This window comes from Talpa occidentalis, unplaced genomic scaffold (assembly GCF_014898055.3).
Source record: "Talpa occidentalis isolate TD23 unplaced genomic scaffold, MPIMG_talOcc4v2.1 talOcc4.17, whole genome shotgun sequence".
Taxonomy (NCBI): Eukaryota; Metazoa; Chordata; class Mammalia; order Eulipotyphla; family Talpidae; genus Talpa; species Talpa occidentalis.
In genome coordinates this window covers 38,955,245-38,977,452 of record NW_023601754.1, presented here as the reverse complement: position 1 = coordinate 38,977,452, position 22,208 = coordinate 38,955,245, and the positions used below count along the sequence as shown (strand labels likewise).

Sequence of the window (22,208 nt, the reverse complement as noted above, 5' to 3'; positions counted from 1 at the left end):
GCCTGAGGCCTGGAGCTTCCAGGCTTGCCCTGGGCAGCAGTCTCTTTCATGGGCGTGAACCTCTGGTCGTCTTGCAGCTGCTTCCATAATTTTAGCAAATATGCCTTGGGCTGTGCATGTATTTTGGTGGGATCTACACCTGTTCTCACTAAATCTGTCCACATTTGGTTATGGGTAACTTTAACAGGTTCTGTGATGCCAAGAGGCTTCCTTGCCCTCCTTGGCATTCCTCTTGACCTTTCAACAACTACCTGTATTCCTTTCTGAGTCTGAGAGCGCCGGCTCTCGACTTCACCCCAGTGAGCTATCATGGTTGTGACGGCGTGTATCTGACGTCCCACAAAGGGGGCTAGAACTGCCATGAGGGATCCAAATGAGGATGAGGGGCCACTCTTTAATACCAAGTCTCTCACCCCTGCTGTGAAACGCTCATCAGGACCACGAGTGTTTACACTGAACACGGCCTGCCGCATCCCCAATTCCCAGAGTACCTGTGCCAGCTCGGCGTCCGCCTGCCATCCGCTTACTGTCTCCGGCACGTCTCCCGCATCAGCCCACACTGTCCGCATGGCAGCCCTTATCCTCTCCAGCAGGGTGTGGTCGCCCTGGCCATACCGCCGGCTGTTCTGCAGCCTCTGCCTCAAGGATGGGTGTGAAGTCACGGAGGCCAGTCTCTCCCTCTCCTGTGCCGTGCAAATAATCCCGTCCACCCCCAGGTCCCACAAACGCAGCAGCCAGGCTGCCAAGGGTTCCCCTGGTTGCTGGCGGAACTGTTTGCCAGGTCCCCCAGTTCCGCCTGGGTGTAAGGTCGGTAGGTAGTGAATTCTGTCATCTGTGGTGGTCTGTTTGCTCCGAACTTCTTCCTCCAGAATCCTCAAGCATTGTTGCAGCATCTGCATCTCTGCCCGCATCTCATCACGTCCTTGCTGGATTCTGGATGGCTCTGTCGCTCTCCGCCGCGCTCCTCCGTCCTCCACACCGCACCACCACCCTGCACTCTGCTGCGCCACCCTTATAAACCCGGTCTCTCAGCCCAGGTGTACCCACCTACCATGCCCACACCCTACTCCGGGTGTCCGCCATTAAACCCAATGGTGGGAGGGCAGAAAAGCCTGATGCTTTACTACCTTACAAAGTGGATCTACTGAAATCCACTGCTGATGGGAGCAGCAGGTGCTGCGCCATGTGGGTAGCTCCCTGGCCAGGGATCGAACTCATGTCTCAGTGGCTGGCGATCGCTCCATAGTGCTGAGACTTTAACCCCTGCGCCACCAGGGAGGCTCTGTTTTACTTTTATTGTGTGATATATGGTATTTACATGTTCAGGAGGATACCTAATTCCAACTCTCCCTATCCCTAAGTAACCATCTCTGTGACTTCTGTCATCATTTCCTTGCTTGCTCTTTCTAAAGGGCTTGACAACCCACATATGTATCCCTAATGCTTCACTGCCATTTCCTTGCCTCTGCTTGCAAATGTATGGACTAGCATGGCTCAGCATGTCCCACTTGCTGTCTGGCTTCCGTCAATCAAGTGTGTGTGTGTGTGTGTGTGTGTGTGTGTGTGTGTGAGAGAGAGAGAGAGAGAGAGAGAGAGAGAGAGAGAGAGAGAGACCTGCCTGTGGGGCGTGTGCTTCTGTGCAGTGGCTCAACAACAGGAAGCCAGTCTGGGAAATGTGTCGTGAGGCGATTTCATCCTTGTGTGAGCCTCATGCTGGGTGGTGGCCTCTGAGACACCTGGGCATACAGGGACCCCTGAAATATCCTATCTCATGGCTGTGGCTCATTCTTTTTTTTAAGATTTATTTATTTATGCATACAAGAACTGGGGTGTAGGCCAAAGGTGTGGGGGGTGAGAGGATTCACCAGAGACAGAGTAGGGTACAGAACAGGCAGACTGATTGAAATACACTGCTGAGGGGAGCAGCGGGCGAGACAGGAGAGGTCTGCTGTGCCATGTGGGTAGCTCCATGGCCGGGGATCGAACTCGTGCTGCAGTGGCTGGTGATAGCTTCATAGTGCTGTCTCTAACCCCTGCGCCACCAGGGAGGCCCAGCTCTGGCTCATTCTTTTGTCATGGCTGAGGGCACAGTGTTGCTATCCATTCTCCAGCTGGTGGAGACCAGGGTGGTTCCAACAACAAACAGGGCTGCGGCGGGTCCCTTCTCGTGCCTCTTCCCTAATGCCCGGGTTCAAGGTCTCGAGGACGTGTGTGTGTCATACATAGGCGACGTGTCACATCACAGGTGATGTGCGTTGTCACATTTATTCAATAGCCATTTGAGGATGATGGTCATTCATGTCCTTTTTTTTTTTTTTTTTTGAGGCATGTATTTTTTTTTATTTATTTGTTTGTTTATTTATTTGTTTGTTTATACATGCACTGGGTACAGTCAGAAGCGCGGGAGGGTGAGAGAATTCACCAGAGCCAGAGCGGGGAGCAGAGCAGGCAGAAGGACCGAAGTACACTGCTGAGGGGAGCAGCGGGCGGCAGGAGAGGTCTGCGCGCCATGTGGGACCCTCCTCCGGTGGCCGGGGAGCAGCCGGGGATCAAACCGGCACCGCAGAGGCCGCGGGGAGATTTGCAACCCAGCGCTCAAACCGCTGCGCCACCGGGGAGGCCCTCATTTCCCATTTTGAGATGGAGCAGGTACAAGGGATCCCACACCCCAAAGCTGAGCAGCCAGGGACTCAGAGCTCGTGGCTCCAGGGCCCAGGCTCTTGCTTTACACCCACTGGCACTTGATGGGCACCAAATAGGTGGGACCAAGTATTAGGAGATTATTGGGGCTTCCCTTCCTGTCCCCGTTATTTGAACTCTGCACCCATCAGTTAATAATTAACTGCCCCCCAAAGAGCCGGTGGTTTTGAAGAGGTTCCTCTCCCTGGCTGCTGCCTGGTTAATCAGTCACTGCCCCGCTGGTCAAGGGGCATTTGGTCCACCTGTTGCCCCCAAAGCCCCTTTCCTACCTTGGAGGTCAAGGGGTCCATGATGCTGCGGACCTGGAGGGCGCTCCATTCCAAGGCGGGGCCCCCCGCGGGGGGTTGGCAGCCCCTGAGTTTCGACGGCGGGGCCTTCCACCTCAAGGGCACCGGGGAGCTGGCGCGGGCCCTGCTGGTGCTCCGGCTGTGCGCCTGGCCCCCGCTGGTCACCCACGGCCTGGCGGTGAGCAGTGCCCGGGGGGCCGGCCTGGGGTGACTGGGCCCCACTCTGAGCCCCGCTCTCTGTCGCCCCAGCTCCAGGCCTGGTCCCAGCGGCTCCTGGGCGCCCGGCTCTCGGGCGCGCTCCTCCGGGCCTCCATCTATGGGCAGTTTGTGGCCGGGGAGACGGCCGAGCAGGTGAGGGGCTGCGTGCAGCAGCTCCAGGCCCTCGGGCTGCGGCCTCTGCTGGCCGTGCCCACTGAGGAGGAGCCAGACTCAGCTGTCAAGGCAGGGTGAGTGGGGGGGCGCCCCGGGGCCCGGGAGGATGACAGGAAGGGTGTGAGGGACCCCAGGGCCTGACGCCTGCTGGCTGGGCAGGGAGGCCTGGTACGAGGGGAACCTGGGCGCCATGCTGCAGTGTGTGCACCTCTCCCGAGGCCTCCCGCAGACCCCGGGCTCCGCAGGGGACACCCTCATGCAGCTGAAGGTGACGGCGCTGGCCAGCACGCGGCTCTGTGTAAGGGACACGCGGCCTGGTGGGGGGAGGGGCGCGGCTGCCCACCAGGTCCCCCTCACCCCCCTCCCCGCCGCCTCCTTGCAGAAGGAGCTCACCTCATGGGTCGGAAGACCAGGGGCTTCCTCAGAGCTGAGCCCCGAGAGGCTGGCGGACGCCATGGAGTCCGGGCGGGTAAGGACCCCAGCCTGGGGAGATAGGAAGGTTGGTGGGAGATGTGGGAGGCAGAGTTCTGCACTTGGCAGGTATCTGCAAGGGGCTCTTCAAATTGTTTAACCGCTGCTGCTTCTCAGGCTTAGAGCATCCAGAATAAATGTGGCTGAAACACGGGAATGGAGCTGCGGATGCACTATGGGTCATCTGGGGGGCCTTGGGGAGTGGCCCGAGGGCCCGGAGCCTCAGAGGAGTGATAGACACACAGTTCTTACCAGCTAGAAGAAAGTCAATATTTTTTTTAAAGATTTATTTATTTATGCATACAAGAGCTGGGGTACAGGCCAGAGGTGTGGGGGGGAGGGGTGAGAGGATTCACCAGAGACAGAGCGGGGAGCAGAACAGGCAGACTGACGAAATACACTGCTGAGGGGAGCAGCGGGCTAGACAGGAGAGGTCTGCTGCGCCATGTGGGTAGCTCCCTGCCTGGGGATCGAACTTGTGCTGCAGTGGCTGTGGATAGCTTCATAGTGCTGCATCTTAATCCCTTGCGCCACCAGGGAGGCCCCAAACATTTGTAATTTTTGAAACACATCCCAGACACATAGGAGGGAGGGTTGGTGTTTCAGAGCGTGGGCTGTGGAGTATGATGAGTTTCGCCCCTTGTGAGTTTTAGTTGACTCATGCGGGGATGGTGACAGCAACTTCTTTCCTGAGTGGTCTGAAGGATTAAAATCCCTGCTGAGCTGGGATCTGACTTCCAGATGGACAGAGGGACTTCCTCCTCCTCACACCACTTGGCTTCCCCAAACCACGACCTGCTTCTCCTTTTTCATCTCTGTGGGTTCAGTCTCCATCTTTGTTGGGTTTTTTGTTTCTTAAATATGGAGGTTGCCAGGGCTGGTGAGAGGGTACTTTGCTGTCTCATTATTTCCCTGGCAAGGGCCTCCTCCCTGACCCTGACAGCCTCAGTTTCCCCATTTGCAATAGCGATGTCCATGTTTCTGTTTCCTGAGCCCCCCAAACATCTTTCCCTGGACACCCCCAAGACAGTTTACACCTGCTCGCCCCATACCGACACCAGTGTCTCCTTCCCCTCCTTCCTGTTCCCATCTCAGATTCAACCCCCACGCCCCAGCCTTGGTCTTCTGCTCTCTGGTTCCTCAGGACAATTCACGACTGTCCTGTTCATGGCATAGCCCCACCTCTGGCACCTAGACAGGGTCTGAGAAGTACATTGTAAATGAATGAATAGATAAATGGATGGAGCCAGCAATTAATGAAGCCTTTAATAATGGGGAACTTGGGCCTTCCTCGTGGCGCAAGTGCCAGTACTGTGAAGCTATCTGCAGCCACTGCAGCACAAGTTCGATCCCTGGCCAGGGAGCAACCCACATGGCGCAGCAGACCTTTCCTGTCTCACCGCTGCTCCCCTCAGCAGTGTGTTTCAGTCAGTCTGCCAGTTCTGCTCCCTACTCTGTCTCTGGTGAATCCTCTCACCCCCCGCACCTCTGGCCTGCACCCCAGCTCTTGTATGCATAAAAAAATAAATCGTTAGGGCCTCCCCGGTGGCGCAGCGGTTGAGCGCTGGGTTGCGAAGCTGCCCGCAGCCTCTGCAGCACCAGTTGGATCCCCGGCTGCTCCCCGGCCACCCGAGGAGGGTCCCGCATGGCGCGCAGACCTCTCCTGCCGCCCACTGCTCCCCTTAGCAGTGTACCTCGGTCCTTCTGCCTGCTCTGCTCCCCACTCTGGCTCTGGTGAATTCTCTAACCCTCCTGCGCTTCTGACTGTACCCAGTGCATGTATAAATAAATAAAAAATAATAAATCTTTTTAAAAAATAAATAAATAAATAAATCGTTAAATAAAAAAGAGAAACTCGGGAATTAAAACCAATAAATATAAGCATTGTAGGGAAAAATAAGTCATGGGCAGGGGACCAGAAAGCCCCGGGTAGTTGCAGATTTGAACCAGAGAAAACCTCTGCGAAGGTGACAGTGGAACGAGACTGGGCGGAGAGGCAGGAGTGAGGTAGGTGGACTTGGGGGAAGCGTGTTGGAGGCAGAAGGGAGAATCTGCAAAAGCTCTGTGGTCAGCAGGCACCTGACATGGTCAGAGAACAGCAGGAAGGCCAGCGTGGCTGGAGGGCCGTGGGGGAGGCAAGGATGAGAGGACGGAGAGCAGAAGGGTGAGCCTCGGTGGCTGCAATGAGGCCTTTGGCTCCTGATGAGGAAACAGGAGAAGCTGAGAGACTAATAGGCGGTAGCACAGCACTCCCGAGCCAGCTGCTGTTTGAGCACCGTCTATTCAGTAAATCAAGTCACTCCACTCTCCAGACTTTGGTCTCCTCACTGGAAATAATGGAATGACACCTGAGCTTGGAATGACACCTGTCTACAACGCTTCTATTTATTGGTTTTAATTCCCAAGTTCCTCTTTTTTTTTTTTTTAAAGATTTATTGATTTATGCATACAAGAGTTGGGGTGCAGGCCAGAGATGCGGGGGTGAGAAGATTCACCAGAGACAGAGTGGGGAGCAGAACAGGAGGATCTACTGAAATACACTAGAGGTCATTGTGAAGGTGAAATCGTTAGGAGGGTTTATGGAGCCATCTAGTCATAATAATAACCACCCCAATTGCTGGCACTGTCCTGCCCCTCATTATATCCAGGTATTTTTGACACATGAGTCCTTTTTTATGCACACAGCAACTCTGTCAGGTAGGTGCTGCTACTCTCCCCATTCACAGAGGGGGAAATTGAGCCCATGAGGTCATGTGACTTAGCTCAAGCCACGCGGTAAGTGGAGGAGTCAGCACTCAAACCCAGATTCTAGGGTCCTCCCCGCTGTATTACACCCCAAGAAACAACATCCACGTGTAAAGCTACTTCTCTGATTCCTAACAATTTCTAAACTTTTTCCCTTCCTGGTGGTGGGGGATTGGCGAGCTAGGGCCTAGCGGGGTCCAGTAGTCCTCACCCCCACTCGCCTCCCTTGCTGCCCCCCCACACACACCAGGACCTCCAGCTTTCCTGCCTCAATGCTGAGCAAAACCGGCATCTCCAGGCCTCCTTGAGCCGCTTGCACCGGGTGGTACAGGTAAGGCCTTCTAGCTGGGGCGCCCCCAACCTGTCGCGAGCCTGGGGGCCTGACCAGCCCCTCTCCCGCCAGCACGCCCGAGCGCAGCAGGTGCGTCTCCTGGTGGATGCTGAGTACACCTCGCTGAACCCCGCGCTCTCCCTGCTGGTGGAGGCCCTGGCCGCGCGCTGGAACAGCCCCGCGGAGGGGGGGCCCTGGGTGTGGAACACCTACCAGGCCTATCTCAAGGTGCGCGGGGCTGGGGAGGTGGGGGGGCCGCGGGCCAGGCTCCCAGCGCCCTAAGCTGCTGTGCTCTGCAGGACACACCCGAGAGGCTGAGGCGGGACGCAGAGGCCGCAGACAGGGCCGGCCTGGCCTTTGGGGTGAAGCTGGTCCGAGGGGCGTATCTGGACAAGGAAAGGGCCGTGGCCCGGCTCCAGGGGACCGCAGATCCCACGCAGCCTGACTACGAGGCTACCTGTCGGAGGTAGGACTGGGCCGCACTGGCCTCTGAGGCAGATGATAATTAACATCCGATCTTTAACTGGCAACCGCTTCGCGCCCTGCAGAGTGTCCTGTGTGGGAGGGTCTCTCCTCCCTGCTCCAGACTCCAGCTCTTGCACAGCAGCCTCCTCCCTGGGCAACCTGCTCCCTGCCCTGTCCCTCCTCCCCAGTCTGTCTTCCACCTCCAGCCAGAGGGAGCTTGTTAACACCTGAGTCACTCTTGTGCCTCCTCAGCGCAGAATCTTTCCATGGCTCCCATCATACCCTTAATAAACCCCAGATCCTTAGGGCCCCACGTGATCTTGTACCTGCTGTCGCTCCTCCCCCGACTCTCCTCACTCAGAGTGCTCCAGCCACAGATCCTCCCTGACGACCCCAGGGCCTTTGTGCTTCCTGTTCCCACTGCCTAGAATGTTTTTCCTCCACACAGCTGCTTGGCTCAATCCCTCGTCTCCTTAGGTCTTCACCTACTAGTATCTTCTCAGGAGACCTTCCCTGCCTGCCCTATCAAAAACTAGAACATTCTGGGATTCTGGGCCTCCCTGGTGGCGCAGTGGTTGAGTGCTGGGCTGTGAAGCTGCCCGCAGCCTCTGCAGCACCAGTTCGATCCCCGGGCACCAGCGAGGGTCCCACATGGCGCACAGACCTCTCCTGCCGTGCTCGCTGCGCCCCTCAGCAGTGTATTTCGTCAGTCTGCCTGTTCTGTGCCCCGTTCTGGCTCTGATGAATTCTCTCACCCTCCCGTGCTTCTGACTGTACCCAGTGCTTGTATAAATAAATAAATAAACAAACAAACAAATAAATAAATAAATAAATCTTAAAAAAAAAAAAACAACCTAGAACATTCTATCCCCACTCTCTTAGCACTTAGCAACTGAGGTTCTATATAGTTTCCTAATAGCTCACTGACTGTCTCCCCCACTAAAATGTGGGCTCAGGATGGCAAGAGTTTCTGATTTGTTCACTGTTGAGCCCCAAGAGCTGAAGATCATGCCCGTTACAGAATGGATGCTCGGTACAGATGTGCTGAATGAATAAACAACCCCAAGCAGTAGATACTATTATGACACCCACATTTGATAGGCAGAGACACAGAGAGGTGGAATCACTTACAAAAGGTCATGTGGCAAAGAAGTGGCAAGGTCAAGATAGGAGGCCAAGCAGACTGGCTCTAGAACAGGAATTCTTACTTCAAATCACCCTGTACTGGGGAAAAGATGTGGGTGAGCTCCTTGAACTCCCATCCCATGGCCTTGGGAAGAAGGAATTTATTCATTCAACACATACTCACTGACCACCTCTGGTGTCCTGCTCATGACTCCATGGGTGATGCAGGATGTATAAGTCAGCTTCCCGAGGGGCAGAGAAGGGTGGAGAACAGATCTGGGTTCAGCAGAGAATAAACCAGTGTTGTCTGTAAAGCCCAGAGGGTGTCCCCCGGCCTGCAGCAGGCTCTGCACACTTGTGTCAGTCTGTTTACCTTCAGAGTGGTGCCCAGAGAGAGTCCTCATTCTTTTTAAGAGCTGCATAGTACTCCACCATCCTCCATGTGTCCTCATTCATTTAGCCAGCTCCCCACTTATGGACATTTGGGTTGTTGCTAATTACACTCTGTGGACTCACTGTCCTGAGTGACCTTGAGTGTGAGCTTGTGCATCTGAACATGGCCTTTGCCTATGTGGCTGCCACTGTGCCGGAGGCTTTATGCGGACCTTTATCTCACACCATCCTCACAATGGGGTGAACTCTCATTGTTACAGAGGAAAATTGCTCAGAGAAAGGCTGCCCTGTGCAGTTAGCAGGGACCACCCAACCCCAGAGTCCCTGCCCTCAGGCACCCCCCACCTCAGGACGGGGATCCCAGGGCTGAGCCTCACTCACCAGGTGCCCTGTGCTGAACGCAGCATCTCCCTTCAGTTACAGCCGCTGTCTGGAGCTGATGCTGGCCCAGGTGTCTCGCCGAGGCCCCCTGTGCCACCTCATGGTGGCGTCCCACAATGAGGAATCAGTTCACCAGGCAACCAAGCGGTATGCGGTGGGGGTGGGAAACAGGTGCCTCCTCCCTCTCCAGGCATGCACGCAGGGTGGTGGACAGGGGTCAAGGAGGGCGTGTGGGGCTGGTGGGTTCAGAGGGTTGTGGGGGAACAGCCAAAATATTTAACCCCTGCTACATCTGTAGGTTGACCCAGCGGGCCAAGGCGTTGGCCCTTACTGTCTGGGGTACGGGGAGGTTCGAGGGTTCACTGGGGGGGCTCTGGAGGGGTTGGAGCAGCGGTTACTTATCACTGAGTTTGGATGGCGTATCCAGCACCGCCATGTGGGTGCCTGCGGGCCTCCTGCTGCTCTGCTTCCGGCCACGCCTGCGCTGATGTGGGGTCTTTTCTTTAGCATGTGGGAGCTGGGCATTCCCCTGGACGGGCCTGTGTGTTTTGGACAACTCCTGGGGATGTCTGACCACATCTCCCTGGCACTGGGTATGTCGATGCCCCCAGGCCTCATCCCCAGGCCTCAACCCCCTCCAGCCAGTCCCTCCTCCCCACACAGCCGGGGCCTGGCCGGGCTCCCATCCAGAGCGTGCGGCTGGTGCAGGCGCCAGACTATCTGGGGAGACTGTCAGATAGTCTTGGCGTCAGCGTCTGAGGCCCGGCCGGCCTTGCTGCTCTTGCTGTTTTGCTGGTTCCAGACCACGGCGTCTTGTTCTGTGCGCTGCTGGGTCTTGTGTCTTCAGGGTGCTGCGCCCAGGCCTGGGACCAGAAATGTGTGTTTTCTTCTGCCAGGTGCTAAGGTGGACAAAATCACCGTGGATCCACAGTGGGGGGCTTTCTTGAGTCACCCAGGGGTGCACCCTTAGGTTGCCCATGTGTTAGGGGCTAACCCAGGGCCAAGCTTCTTGGGGTGGAGTTCTGCTTTCTCGCCCAAGCTATGTGTGGTCAAGGCCGTTCCCTGCGAGTGGAGGTGGTGGGAGGGTTGACTCCTGTTAGCGCCTGCTCTGAGGGTGTCCATGCCGGGGCCCCAGTTTAATTTGGGGGAATTCTGCCTTATCTCACTCTGGGTAGGTGATGGGGCTTGATTCCTGTCCCTCTCAACTCTCTGAAGTCATCCAGTCGCAGCTCAGGGCAGAAGTGCTTCCTGTGTCTCGCAGCATTTTAGTAACTTTAAGAACATTTTCTTCAGTCCTTGCTTTGGGATTTTTAGGGCTTTTTTTTTTTTCTTTCTTTCTGTTTTTGTCCCGCTCGCTTTGTCTGTTGTCAATAATGGAAGTCTCTGTGCCGGGTGGGGCCCAGGGGAGCGTCTCCCCGAACAGGCGCCCACTTCCTGCCCATGGTCTCCCCCCAGGGCAGGCCGGCTACGCTGTGTACAAGTCCATTCCCTACGGCTCCCTGGAGGAGGTGATCCCCTACCTGATCCGGAGGGCCCAGGAGAACCGGAGTGTGCTGCGGGGAGCCCGCAGGGAACAGGAGCTGCTCAGCCAGGAACTTCGGCGGAGGCTGCTGGGGGGTGCCTAAGTGTCCCCCGGCAGCCCCCCCCCCGAGGTCGTGTGGTCAATAAAGGTCCTGAGCTACTGCCCAGACTGCTGCCCTCCGCCGATGCTACCTCCTTGGGGAAGGAGGCCCCCCCAAGCCGGCCCAAGCCCAGGGTCCGGGCTGCGCAACAGAGACCTCGTGATGACCCAGAGCTCGGCAAGGACTTGACAGGGACTTAAGTAAGCGCCCCAGACCCTGAGGTGGCCTGGACTGCAGGGCCCCAGCAGCGCTCACACGGGACCCCTCTGGGCTGCAGGGGTGCCCCGGTGACAGCAGACGCGGCCACGGGGCCGGGAGGGACAGGATGAAGAGCCAAGCCGCTGCCCCTCAGCAGGCATGTGCCAGGCCCCTCCCGAGCTAGGCTGAGGTCAGCTAGGCGGGGGACAGCAGGGACCAGACAAGCCGGGCTCCGTGTCAGGCTCTTCGCCCGGGAGGGCCAGGCAGCCTCTTCCCAGGCACAGCCCAGCACGGTCAGCGCTGTGATGGAGGCGCTGGGCAGAGCATGGTCAGTGCTGTAATGGGGGAGCTGTGCAGCGAATCGGGTGATGTTAGGAAAAGCCTGGGGGCTGTGGGAGACCAGAGTAGCCAGCGGGGGGTCGAGAGGGCTCCCCAAAGAATAAACAAGTGCGCAAGGAGAAGGGCATTCAAAGACAAGGACGCACGCATGAGCAGGAAAGTGTGAAACAGACTGGGGGTGGGTGACAGAGTTGCATGGCCGGGGCGAGGGGTGCAGTCTTAGGGGCCACCCTGCGGGGCTGGAACTGTACCCCAAGGCACAGCAGAGTCAGGAGCGTCTCCAACAGGGTCAGCTTTGGTTTTAGGGAGACCCCCCTGCTGCCATGTGGCCAGTAGACCAGAGTGGGGGGACTGACTGCAGGCCCAGGGGAAGCTGGGGCAGGGGCGATGTTGGGGAGCAGGGCTGGGGGGAGCTGTGGGCTGATGGGTTGGGTGGAGGGAGAGAGTCACAGGCTCTGGCTTGAAGAGGGGGGCAGTGGAGCCAATACAGTCTGGGGGAGACACTGGATCAGCGTGGGACCCACAGGTGTGAGGCTCCCTGGGGGCATCCAGCGGGAGGTGTCCAGGACCATGTGGGGCCCAGGCTGGGGCAGAGAAAGGAAACAGTCAGTGGGGTGGGAAGCATGAGACAGGCAAGCACGGGGATTCAAGCTGTTGCCAGGAACTTGCGGGTTCTTTGCAAGGGCGGGGATGGAGTCTTTCTCAGGCGCTTTGGTTAGACCAGACTTTAAGCATCTTCAAGCACCGTGCTCCGAAGGCCCCTCTAAGCCCGCGTCTCTCCCTGCTGTTAACAGCAAGTTAAGCAAAGACAGTTCGTTATCAGTGAGGGGCCTTCACTCCAGGCGGCTGGCAGCTTCTGGGGGTTTCATGGCATCCCAGCTCCCCAGCGCCTTCTCTCTGGGACGGCTCATCCCTGACAGAAACGGCCCCACCTCCCTCCCGGCACCCCTGCACTGGGAAGGTGACTCGGTGCAAGCGGGTCACGGGGTAGACACGTGTGTGGGTGCAGGTGCCTCAGCTCGGAAGGTGCCCTTCTCGGCCCTGCCCAGCCCCTATCACTATCGTTTTCCCCACTGCTAGTTTTAAGCCCTTATTTCTAGAGGCTTGTTTTAGACAAAAGATGCCACCAGCTTCTGCGTGCGCAGCAGTTGCAGTCATCAGCCGGCCCGTTCCTTTCCTAAGTATAAATGTACAGAAAGAAACAAATACAGGAGCATGTTGTAGACAACAACACGCAGTTACACTGAAGAAAAGAAAAAGCAAGGGTCCTTTCCTTTTTTTCTTTTTAAGATGTATTTATTTATGCATATAAGAACTGGGGTACAGGCCAGAGGAGCAGGGGAAGGGGGTGAGAGGATTCAGCAGAGACAGAGTGGGGAGCAGAACAGGCAGACTGACGAAATACACTGCTGAGGGGAGCAGCGGGCGAGACAAGAGAGGTCTGCTGTGCCATGTGGGTAGCTCCCTGGCGGGGGATGGAACTGTGCTGCAGAGGCTATGGGTGGCTTCATAGTGCTGAGACTTAACCCCTTGCGCCACCACGGAGGTCCCTCCTTCCTTTTTTTAATAGTAAACCCACCCTTTTGGATATAAAAAAAGTCTAGAAAAGCCTTCTGCAGTCTAGCAACACTTACCAGCCAGGAGGTGAAATAGGACAGATCAGTGCCCAGAAGCTCTTCCCTCCTTTATCTCTGGGACAACAGAATGAGTGGTCTCAACTTTCTGTTCAATGAGTTGAGTATTGTTAGTCAAATTAAAACCACACAGTCCTTTAAACTCCTCAAGGCAGGGCCTCCCTGGTGGCACAAGGGGTTAAGTGTCAGCACTATGAAGCTATCTGCAGCCGCTGCAGCACAGAGTTCGATCCCTGGCCAGCGGGGTGACCCACATGGCGCAGCAGACCTCTCCTGTCTCGCCCGCTGCTCCCCTCGGCAGTGTATTTCAGTCAGTCTGCCTGTTCTGCTCCCCATTCTGTCTCTGGTGAATCCTCCCGCACCCCTGGACTGTATCCCAGCTCTTGTATGCATAAATAAACCTTTTAAAAATAATAAACTCCTCAGGCACACGGCCGCCTGAGCAGCAGATGCGCCTGGGCAGCTTGATTCCCCAGCCTCGCTTTCCTCAAATGGCCCAATTCCTGTCCGCTGGCACCAGTGCCCTTGTTATAGGACAGGGAGAGGGGCAGCCCAAGCCCCGCAAACCTGCCTATTCTACATGGGTTCTGCCATCCGCCGCATCAACACAAAACATAGGAGACTTTAATGGGAAGGAACTTTAATTAAACTAGGAAACAATACAGGTAAGGCAAAGAGTCTAGTTTCTAAATGAAGCACCCAAAGTTACCCATCCCCTCGTGGGTAAAAGTCCATCCAAATGGGATTGGCCCAGAACAAGGCCCCAAAGCCTGCCCCAAGTCTAAAGCATCTTCCAGTGGGGACCCACAGAAAAGGGTCACAAACAACCAGACAAGCCCGGAAGGAAAAGAGCAAAATCAGCATCAAGATAAAAGCTGCCATGGTCACCTCCCCACGGGTCTCACCCACATCTGTGAAGAGACTGAGGAAGGAAGGAAGCAGGATGGAGCCAGGAGACCTGGAGGAGGCGCATGGAGCCTAGAGACACGTGAAGAAACTGCGCTTGTCTTTTGGTCGTGGACTGGGTGACACAGATGTGGGTGAGACCCGTGGGAGGTGACCATGGCAGCTTTTATCTTGGTGTTGATTTTGCTCTTTTCCTTCCGGGCTTGTCCAGTTGTTTGTGACCCTTTTCTGTGGGTCCCCACTGGAAGATGCTTTAGACTTGTGGCAGGCTTTGGGGTCTTGCTCTGGGCCAATCCCATATGGATGGACTTTTACCCACGAGGGGACGGGTAACTTTGGGTGCTTCATGTAGAAACTAGACTCTGCCTTTCCTGTATTGTTTCCTAGTTGTATTAAAGTTCCTTCCCATTAAAGTCTCCTATGTTTTGTGTTGATGCGGCGGATGGCAGAACCCATTTAGAATAGGCAGGTTTGCGGGGCTTGGGCTGACCCTCTCCCTGTCCTATAACACCCTGAGAAGCGGCATTTAGTGATTTTACTGTCGGGCAAGCCAGGTGCTCTGCCTCCAGTCTAAGAGTCCCACGTAACTGGCGCCCCACAAAACACGCAGTGACGTATTCTATGCGGCTCCCCAGACATGCGTGTCCCCGCAGTTTGGTGAGAGGGAAATTTCCCTTTTTTCTTTCACTTCCTGAGTTAAGTGGGTCTTTTGAGGCATAACCGAGGTGTTTCCCGGTGCTGCAGGGCGCCCGGCGCTATTTGCAGAAACAAAAGAGTAAGCCACCTTATTACATAACAAAAACCACCTGCAGGTAATTTGAAATGGGCCACAGCAAGTCACCCAAGAGGGAGGCTTGCAAATCGTGTTGTCACCTTCAGGCAGATCTAAGCACTTTTTCATGCATCCTGTGCAGACCACACATTCTTGAGCAGGTGAGACATTTGCCAGCTTTAACAAACATGTCTTCTTCCTTTTGGCTGTAAAGGATCCCCCCATTCATAGGGGGAGGAACAAGCCCTGGGCTCTTTTTTCAATAAAGACTGATTTATTTATGTATATAAGAGCTGGGGTACAGGCCAGAGGTGTGGGGGGTGGGGGTGGAGAGGACTCACCAGAGACAGAGTGGGAAGTAGAACAGGTGGATTCACTGAAATCCACTGCTGAGGGAGCAGCAGGTGAGACAGGAGAGGTCTGCTGCGCCACGTGGGTAGCTCCCTGGCCGGGGATCGAACTCTTGCTGCAAAGGCTGCGGATAGCTTCATAGTGCTGTGCTTAACCACGTGGGCCACCAGGGAGCCCCTAAGTGGTCAGCCTAATGGCTGGTTCCCATAGCAACCTTATCACTTCCCTTTATTCAAGCCTCCTAAACCTTCCTGCTGGGCAGAGTCCCAGCTTCATTTATAACCTTATTCGATGATACCCTGACACAGGCTCCTGATTGCGCATGCGTGGTGCCCTCATTAGGATGCTCCCTAATGGCTAATTGATTCCACCTGCCCCTCGGACTAAAGCACTTTTTGGTCCCTGGCCCTGACCTCCCTCCTTAACAACCTTGGCTCCCCTGTGCTCGCAAGGATCTCCTACACTGTGTGGACACTGCAGCCTAGAGATCCTTGCGAGCACTAGGGAGCCAAGTTTGCTGAGGAGGGAGGTCAGGACCAGTGACCAAAAATTTCTTTTGTCTGAGGGGCAGGTGGAATCAATCAGTCCATTAAAGACCGTAATAATAAGAGCACGACGCAGGCACAATCAGGAGCATGCGCTTTGGAGTCAGACCCACTATCAGGGGGTCACTGACTGATAATGACTTACTGAGTGACCCCAGACACCCCACTTAACCTCCCTGAGCCCCATCTCTGAATCTGTAAAGCTGGTTCTCAAGTCAGCGGCTCTCATGTCTCAGGGAGCCTCAGAATCACCTGGGGGCGTCGTAGAACACAGGCTGGGGCTGCCCATGACCAGAATCTGAGAACCAGTCGGGCTGAGGCAGGGCCTGAGAATCTGCATTTCTGACACGTTCCCGGAGGGTGTGGGCGCTGCTGGCCCGGGCCCACTATGAGTGCTGGTGCTTTGAAGGACTGGCCTTTGACCCTCCAGCTGTGCTCCGCCGGAGAAGGGGAGAAGCCTCCGGGCTCCCAGGGCCCGTCCTCCTGGCTTCTAGGCCGTACTTGGGGTACGCGGGTCCCCGACTTCCTTTCCAGGCAGCCTGAGGCCAGTGTTCAGGGCTGCGTGGGGTCTGTTCACAGAGCAGAGAAAGCAGGAGGGTGAGTGGGATCTCCAGGCCGCAGTTCCGCACACTGTGTGAGATCCTGGCGAGCACCAGGGAGCCAAGGTTGTTAAGGAGGGAGGTCAGGGCCAGCGACCAAAAAAGTTCTTTCGTCCGAGGGGCAGGTGGAATCAATCAGTCCATTAGGGACCTTCCGATGAGGGCACGACGCATGCGCAGTTAGGATGGCCTTGGGAGTCGGAAGTTCCTACCTGGCACCTTTGGGAAGGCGCATCTCTGACAGAAACGGCCCCGCCCCTCCCTCAGGCGCCCCTGGCCCGGGAAGGTGACTCGGAGGAAGCAGGTCACAGGCCAGACAATGAGTTTGGGTGCAGATGCCTCAACTCTGCGGGTGCCCTGCACACCCCCTCCAGGTGGGGTAACCTCTAGGGGGCAACCATAGCTCTGGAGCAGAGGTCACCATCTCTTCTTTCAGGTCACCTCAGGGCCATAGGGCGCCTCTCGGGGGAGGGAGGCTGCTGTGCAAGTGCGAAGGCAGCCGGTGGCCGCCAGCACGCGCGCGGAGGCCTCCAGGCACCAGGGCCCGAGCGCCCAGGCCACACGCTGATGCGTCCCTCACGCGCCGATCGCGTTCCGATCACGTATCCACCCGGGGCGGTCACTATCGGAGCCCAACGGTAGGCCCAAGCCTCCAGGACTGGGGTCTGGGCCTTAGAACCTTCCGAGACCTCACTAGCCCTCAGCTCTCCCCTAGACCCCTCCCCCAGCCTGAAGACCCGCCCTCACACGCCCAACCCCCCCACCCATACTGTCCCTTTCTCCCCACCTCAGAGCCCACCCAATACTCAGAACCTCCCCGGGAGGCTCAAGGATCCAGGCCTCAGACCTTTTCCTTCGTGTAGTCCCTTCCCCTAACCTGTAGACCCTGGGCTCCCCCCCACCCTGACCCCCCCCCCAGCCAACTTCCCCAAACCTCAGTAAGAGCCCTCAGTCCTCAGACTCTCCTTGCCAGACTCCCTGCAGCTTTGAGTCCCCACCCCAGTCCCTGTGCTCAGGCCTGGTTCCCAGTCCTCTGACCCACCCCGGGATTGTCCTCCTCTGGTCCCCCAACTCAGCCCTAAGACCCAGGTGCCTCTCAACTCTTAACCCTCAGGTCTTCACCAGCCTATAGGTTGTCTTCAGACCTTCTTCCATAAACCCCCAGACTCCTTCCTGGGTTCAGAGTCTATCCCTGATGCCCTTACACCCCAACTCAAGGAGTGCCTGCCCCCGATTTCCTTAGACCCCTTTCACCTCTCAGAATCCCTTAGACACCCCCCACCCCGACTCCAGTATGAGTAGCTCTTCCAGAAACCACACCTTTACCTTTTCTCAATCAGACACCTCCCTCCAAATCAGACCCCCACTGATCCCCTTCCTTCCATGGGTCCCCTGCTCACTACTCAGAGCCAGTTGTGTCTTTACTGCCTCCAGAGTCCTTCACTTCTTCCTGCCCACGAGACCCTCTAGCTGGTCCCCACCCAGGACCTAACTGAGGTGGACCACAGATGCCCTCCCTGTCCTCTCGCTTCCCTGTGGAGCTGGGCTCCGTTGGGGACCCAGAAGGCCAGGTGGGCCGCCTGCATCGCCTGGCTGTGTCTGGGGGCCCAGGCTGGGCCCTCACCCGGCTCCTGCAGAGAGGTGAGGATCCGGCTGCTGCAGCTGCCTGAGGGGGCAAGATCCAGGAGTGGAATGCAGGGTGTGACTTGAGTTGGCGCATCAAGTGTGTGCCAGGCACCTACTGTCTGCCAGACACTGTATGATGAGGACCTTTGGGGGTGAACATGACCTGGATCACCGTGAATCAGGGTGTATGGCCTGATCAGGGAAAGTATGGCCTTTGGGAGGGGGTGATATTTGAGTCCCATAGTATAAGATCCAATCATGTGACAATAAGGGTAAGAGCACTTCAAATGATGGAGGAGCTAGTGCAAAGGCCCTGAAGGCAAAGCAGACTGGGTTTGTGTAAGTAGCTGCAGGAGCAAAGGGACTTGGGCCTAGGACTGAAGCTGAAGGGAGGCAGCAAGTGCAAAGCACCTCAAAAGGAGTGAATTTTGTTCTGTGATGGGAAAAACAGAGGCATTGCAGGCAGGAAATTAACCAATTTAAATGTTCTTTTTCATTGGTATTTGCAAATTGCCTACCTGACCACTTTCTAACTTGCTTAACAGCTAATTGTTGATTCTTTTACATTTTTTGGTTATCTAAAGATGGTGACAATTTAGTCTCACCTTCAACCTTTACTTTCTAGTTTTTTTTTTTTTCAAGATCGATCTATTTATGCATACAAGAACTGGGGTACAGACCAGAGGTGTGGGGGTGGAGGTGAGAGGATTCACCAGAGAGAGAGTGGGGAACAGAACAGGCAGACTGACCAGAGTACACTGCTGAGGGGAGCAGCGGGCAAGTCAGGAGAGGTCTGCTGTGCCATGTGGGTAGCTCCCTGCCTGGGGATGGAACTCGTGCTGCAGTGGCTGCAGACAGCTTCATAGGCTGCGCCCTAACTCCTTGCAAGGTGTCCTACCTGGGTTTCTGCATTTGTCTTGCCTGCACAGGGATGCCTGCACAGGATGGGCCACTAGGGAGGCCCCTACATTCAAGTTTCTTAATTGAAATTCTTCATTTCTTGGAAGATGTTGACCAGAACTGCCCAACTTTCCTGAGTTTGTTTCTGCATTCAGTATCTTGCTTGCTATTGGGTTATTGGTTTTTAACTTTTATCAAGTGAGGAATTTCCATCTATTCTTAGTTTTTTAGGGGATTTTTTCCCCCTAATAACTAGGTATTGAAATTTATCAAGTGCTTTTTTTTCTGCATCTACTGAGTTAAATGTGTTGTCTCTTAATCCATAAATGTATTTTATTATGTTGCTAGATTTTCTTATGTTGACTTATCCTTACTTTCTGGGAATAAATTGGGTTACCTTTTTTGCTTTATTTAGGGGTTTTGCATATATGATCATACATACTGATAAATTGTAAAGTTTCTGTCTATGATCACGGAACTGATGTAAAATTTCATTTGCTGGCTCTGAACCCCCTCATTTGGTTATGGAATTAAGCTCATGTGCTAGCCTTATTAAATGAGCCCCGCCTTCCCTCTTTCTTTTTTAATTTGTACTTTAAACATTTTTTGATTTTTAATTTTTTTGCCCTCTTTTTCTATTTTTGGAACAACTTGTGTAAGATTGTCTATACATCAAATGATCATAACGATTGCATTATAAAATGCATTGTCATAAGACCATCCCTGTGCAGGCAAGACAAATGCAGAAACCCAGGTAGGACACCTTGCAAAAGATGGTGGGCTGATGAGTCACAGAGGATGCATTAAGTGTGCCACTCAGAGTTCTTGGTTTGTGGCAGAGCCCAACCTGGTGTGGACCAAGCACATAATTGATTAGCCATATCTGCCAAAAACACAGGACAGCTGACACCAAGCATTTGCCCCCTGGGGATATGGGATAGGGCCTGGAGGAAGAGGGAACTTGGGGAGGGTGGTGTCAGCAGAAGTGGGAGGTAAGCAGTGGCCTGGATGAGTGCGGAGAAACAGGACTTGGGGGCCTCCCTGGTGGCACAAGGGGTTAAGATGCAACCTGTGAGGCTGTCCGCAGCCTCTGCAGCACGAGTTCAATCCCCGGCCAGGGAGTTACCCACATGGCGCAGCAGACTTCTCCTGTCTCGCCCCCTGCTCCTCTCAGCAGTGTATTTCAGTAGATCCACCTGCTCAGCTCCCCACTCTATCTCTGGTGAATCCTCTCACCCCCCACACCTCTGGCCTGTACCCCAGTTCTTGTATGCAGAAATAAATAAATCTTAAAAAAAAAAGAAGAAACAGGTCTTGGGAGGGTTGGGAGGGGTCTGAACGGGGTGACAGGGGTCAGGGTTGACATGGGCGGAGCCCAGCTGCTCCCTGGGTTCGGCATCTTAGATCCTGTGTTCAAAAATAAACGTGCGCAAATTCCCAGGGAGTTTGCTGCTTTTGGAGAAGTGGATGGTGGCCACATGGGATCTACACACAAACTCACTTAGAGCCGGGTGGAGGCACCTACAAGCCAGTCTCCATGGTGTCCACTCTCCCCTGGGCCCCGGGGGGAGCTCTGTGTGGCTTGGACACCTCTGGGGCGGGGACGGCTGTAATGTAGCAGGAAGTGACCCTGGAAGTGACCACCCCCGGAGGTGACCAGCTCAACTGCAGATTCCGAGGCAGAGTCCTCAGATGCTGCTGGGGGCGGGGTGGGGGGCGTGTTCGGGACAGAGATGGCCCAGGAACGGTCATGGACCGAGGAGGGCCTGTGGAAGCTGGCAACGGGCTCGGATTTTGCCTGGCAGCCCCCGGGAGCTGGGGCAGGGACCGTCCTAAGCTCGCTGCCCCTCAGTCCCGCAGGTGGATGGTGAGAACTCTGCTGGGCAGACGGGGCTCTTCCTCTCGGCGCTGCTGGGCCACAGCTCTGCCGTGCGGTGCCTGCTGGCCTTCGGGGCCAACCCCAACCAGTGAGTGGACAGTGGTGATGTCCCCACTCCCGGGGCCCTGTGTCTGAGCCTGGAGAACCAGGACTCCTCCAGGGGCCTCTCTCCCTCCCAGCTGAGACCCGCCCTTCCCCGGCACACCCTTGTCCTCCACCTTGTCTCGGGGACCCTCTCCTCTCAAAGACCCCACTGTGTCCCCAGGCGACCCCTCCCCACCTGACACCCCCCTCCCAGGTTCGCAGTGACTCTTCTCACCCGGCAGCGTCTTGTCCCTGCTCTCTTGCTTTCTGATCCTTGCCCGTCCTCACCGTTCCCCGCAGCCGCTGCCTCGACGGCAGCACGCCTGTGCACGCAGGCGCCTTCTCGGGCCACAGCCTGGTCCTGCTGCACCTGCTGCGGGCCGGGGGTGACCTGCGACTGCGCGACCAGCAGGGTCGCACCCCTCGAGACTGGGCGGAGCAGGGCCCGGCTAAGCAGAGCTGGGAGGTGAGAAGGGCCTGTGTGGGCGGGGCCTCAGGGCCGGCACCCCGACCCTGCCTCACCCACCTGCCCTGCCACGCCCAGGTGCTGAAGCTGTTGCAGCTCTGCCGTACCCGCATATCAGCTCTGATGCAGGGAGGGGAGCTGGCACCCACTGCGACCCTGGGCCAGTGGCAGGGCTGCTCTGGACGCGGCCTGCGTGGCTCCCTGCGCTCCCTGCGGCTGGCGCGGGCGGACAGGTAACCGTCCACACCCTGAAGCTCCCCCATGCCCCACTCCCAGCTCCCCCAGACTTACCTTGGGCTGCCCTTTACCCCAGGGCACTGAGGCCAGAACAGATCAGGAGATCCCCCCAGATCCCAGCCTTGGGGATCGGCTGGGTAAGTGGGAGAGGGTGGGGGAGGGTGGGCACCCTGTCCTCTTGGTCCCTCATCACCCCACTCCCCGTCCCCAGCTGAGCAGCCTGTGGCCACTCGGGCTGGTAACAGGCGTACCCCTCGCGGACCCCAAGGAGCTGCAGCCAGCCCAGGGCGAGCCAGACCGCACCTACGAGAGCAGCTCCCACACCCTCATGGCCAAGTGAGAGACCCCACCCCGGCTTCTGCCCCGCTGTCCAGAGATCTGGGGACAGGGCAGGCCTCTTTCCCGCGCAAGGAAAGCCCACTCGCTCAGACCTGCCCCCTTCCCCCATCCCTGCTCTCAGCCTCCTGTGGCGGGGCCACGCGGTGACAGTGCGCCAGCTGAGGGCCCCCGGGACCCCGCCGGATGTGCTGCTGGCCGACCTCCAGCACTGCAGGTGCCCGCCCCAGACCTCCTCGGCCTCCTGCCTGCCCTCCCGAGCCAAGCGCATCAGAAATGGGCCTGGGAGAGTAGCCACGGCGTGGGCCCTGCTCCAGGAGTGGCCGTCCCCAGCGCCACCGGGAAGCGGGTTCCCCATTCCGTGTGCTGTGTCTTAGAGGCCTCGGGGAGGAGGTGGGTGTAGGGAGGCAGACCATGGCTGGGCACAAACTGGGTGCCAGGCTG

The 22,208-nt window shown here is 56.5% G+C and overlaps 1 protein-coding gene and 2 long non-coding RNA genes across 5 annotated transcripts; 2 read left to right on the top strand and 1 right to left on the bottom strand.

Annotated features, from left to right (window-relative positions):
* Positions 1-2,976: 2,976 nt before the first annotated feature.
* On the top strand, positions 2,977-10,950 carry PRODH2 (proline dehydrogenase 2). Of its 2 annotated transcripts, XM_037517963.2 has the most exons (10): positions 2,977-3,165; positions 3,237-3,433; positions 3,519-3,657; positions 3,742-3,828; positions 6,826-6,906; positions 6,979-7,134; positions 7,206-7,372; positions 9,307-9,417; positions 9,778-9,863; positions 10,726-10,950. In XM_037517963.2, the coding sequence occupies exons 1-10, from the start codon at positions 2,989-2,991 to the stop codon at positions 10,893-10,895; spliced, it is 1,371 nt and encodes a 456-aa protein (XP_037373860.1). In that variant the 5' UTR covers positions 2,977-2,988; the 3' UTR covers positions 10,896-10,950. The 2 variants fall into 2 exon arrangements, with proteins under 2 accessions (XP_037373860.1, XP_037373859.1); XM_037517962.2 differs by lacking the exon at positions 6,979-7,134 and having other exon boundaries at positions 2,992-3,165.
* On the bottom strand, positions 8,441-9,070 carry LOC119250264 (uncharacterized). Of its 2 annotated transcripts, none has more exons than XR_005126255.2 (3): positions 8,870-9,070; positions 8,677-8,772; positions 8,441-8,595 (listed from the first exon to the last, which is right to left on the bottom strand). It is a non-coding gene; the product is annotated as an uncharacterized LOC119250264 (long non-coding RNA). The 2 variants fall into 2 exon arrangements; XR_005126256.2 differs by having other exon boundaries at positions 8,681-8,772.
* Positions 10,951-16,828: 5,878 nt separating the features above from the next.
* On the top strand, positions 16,829-20,663 carry LOC129146084 (uncharacterized). The gene is made up of 3 exons (XR_008552502.1): positions 16,829-16,874; positions 17,671-17,877; positions 20,615-20,663. It is a non-coding gene; the product is annotated as an uncharacterized LOC129146084 (long non-coding RNA).
* Positions 20,664-22,208: the final 1,545 nt, after the last annotated feature.

Bases quoted from the DNA above. Each gene is read 5' to 3' on its own strand.
- PRODH2 (XM_037517963.2), top strand. From the start codon at position 2,989: ATGATGCTGCGGACCTGGAGGGCGCTCCATTCCAAGGCGGGGCCCCCC. The intron at 3,658-3,741 runs GTAAGGGACACG...GCCTCCTTGCAG, and splicing joins TGGCCAGCACGCGGCTCTGT to AAGGAGCTCACCTCATGGGT. The intron at 6,907-6,978 runs GTAAGGCCTTCT...CTCTCCCGCCAG, and splicing joins GCTTGCACCGGGTGGTACAG to CACGCCCGAGCGCAGCAGGT.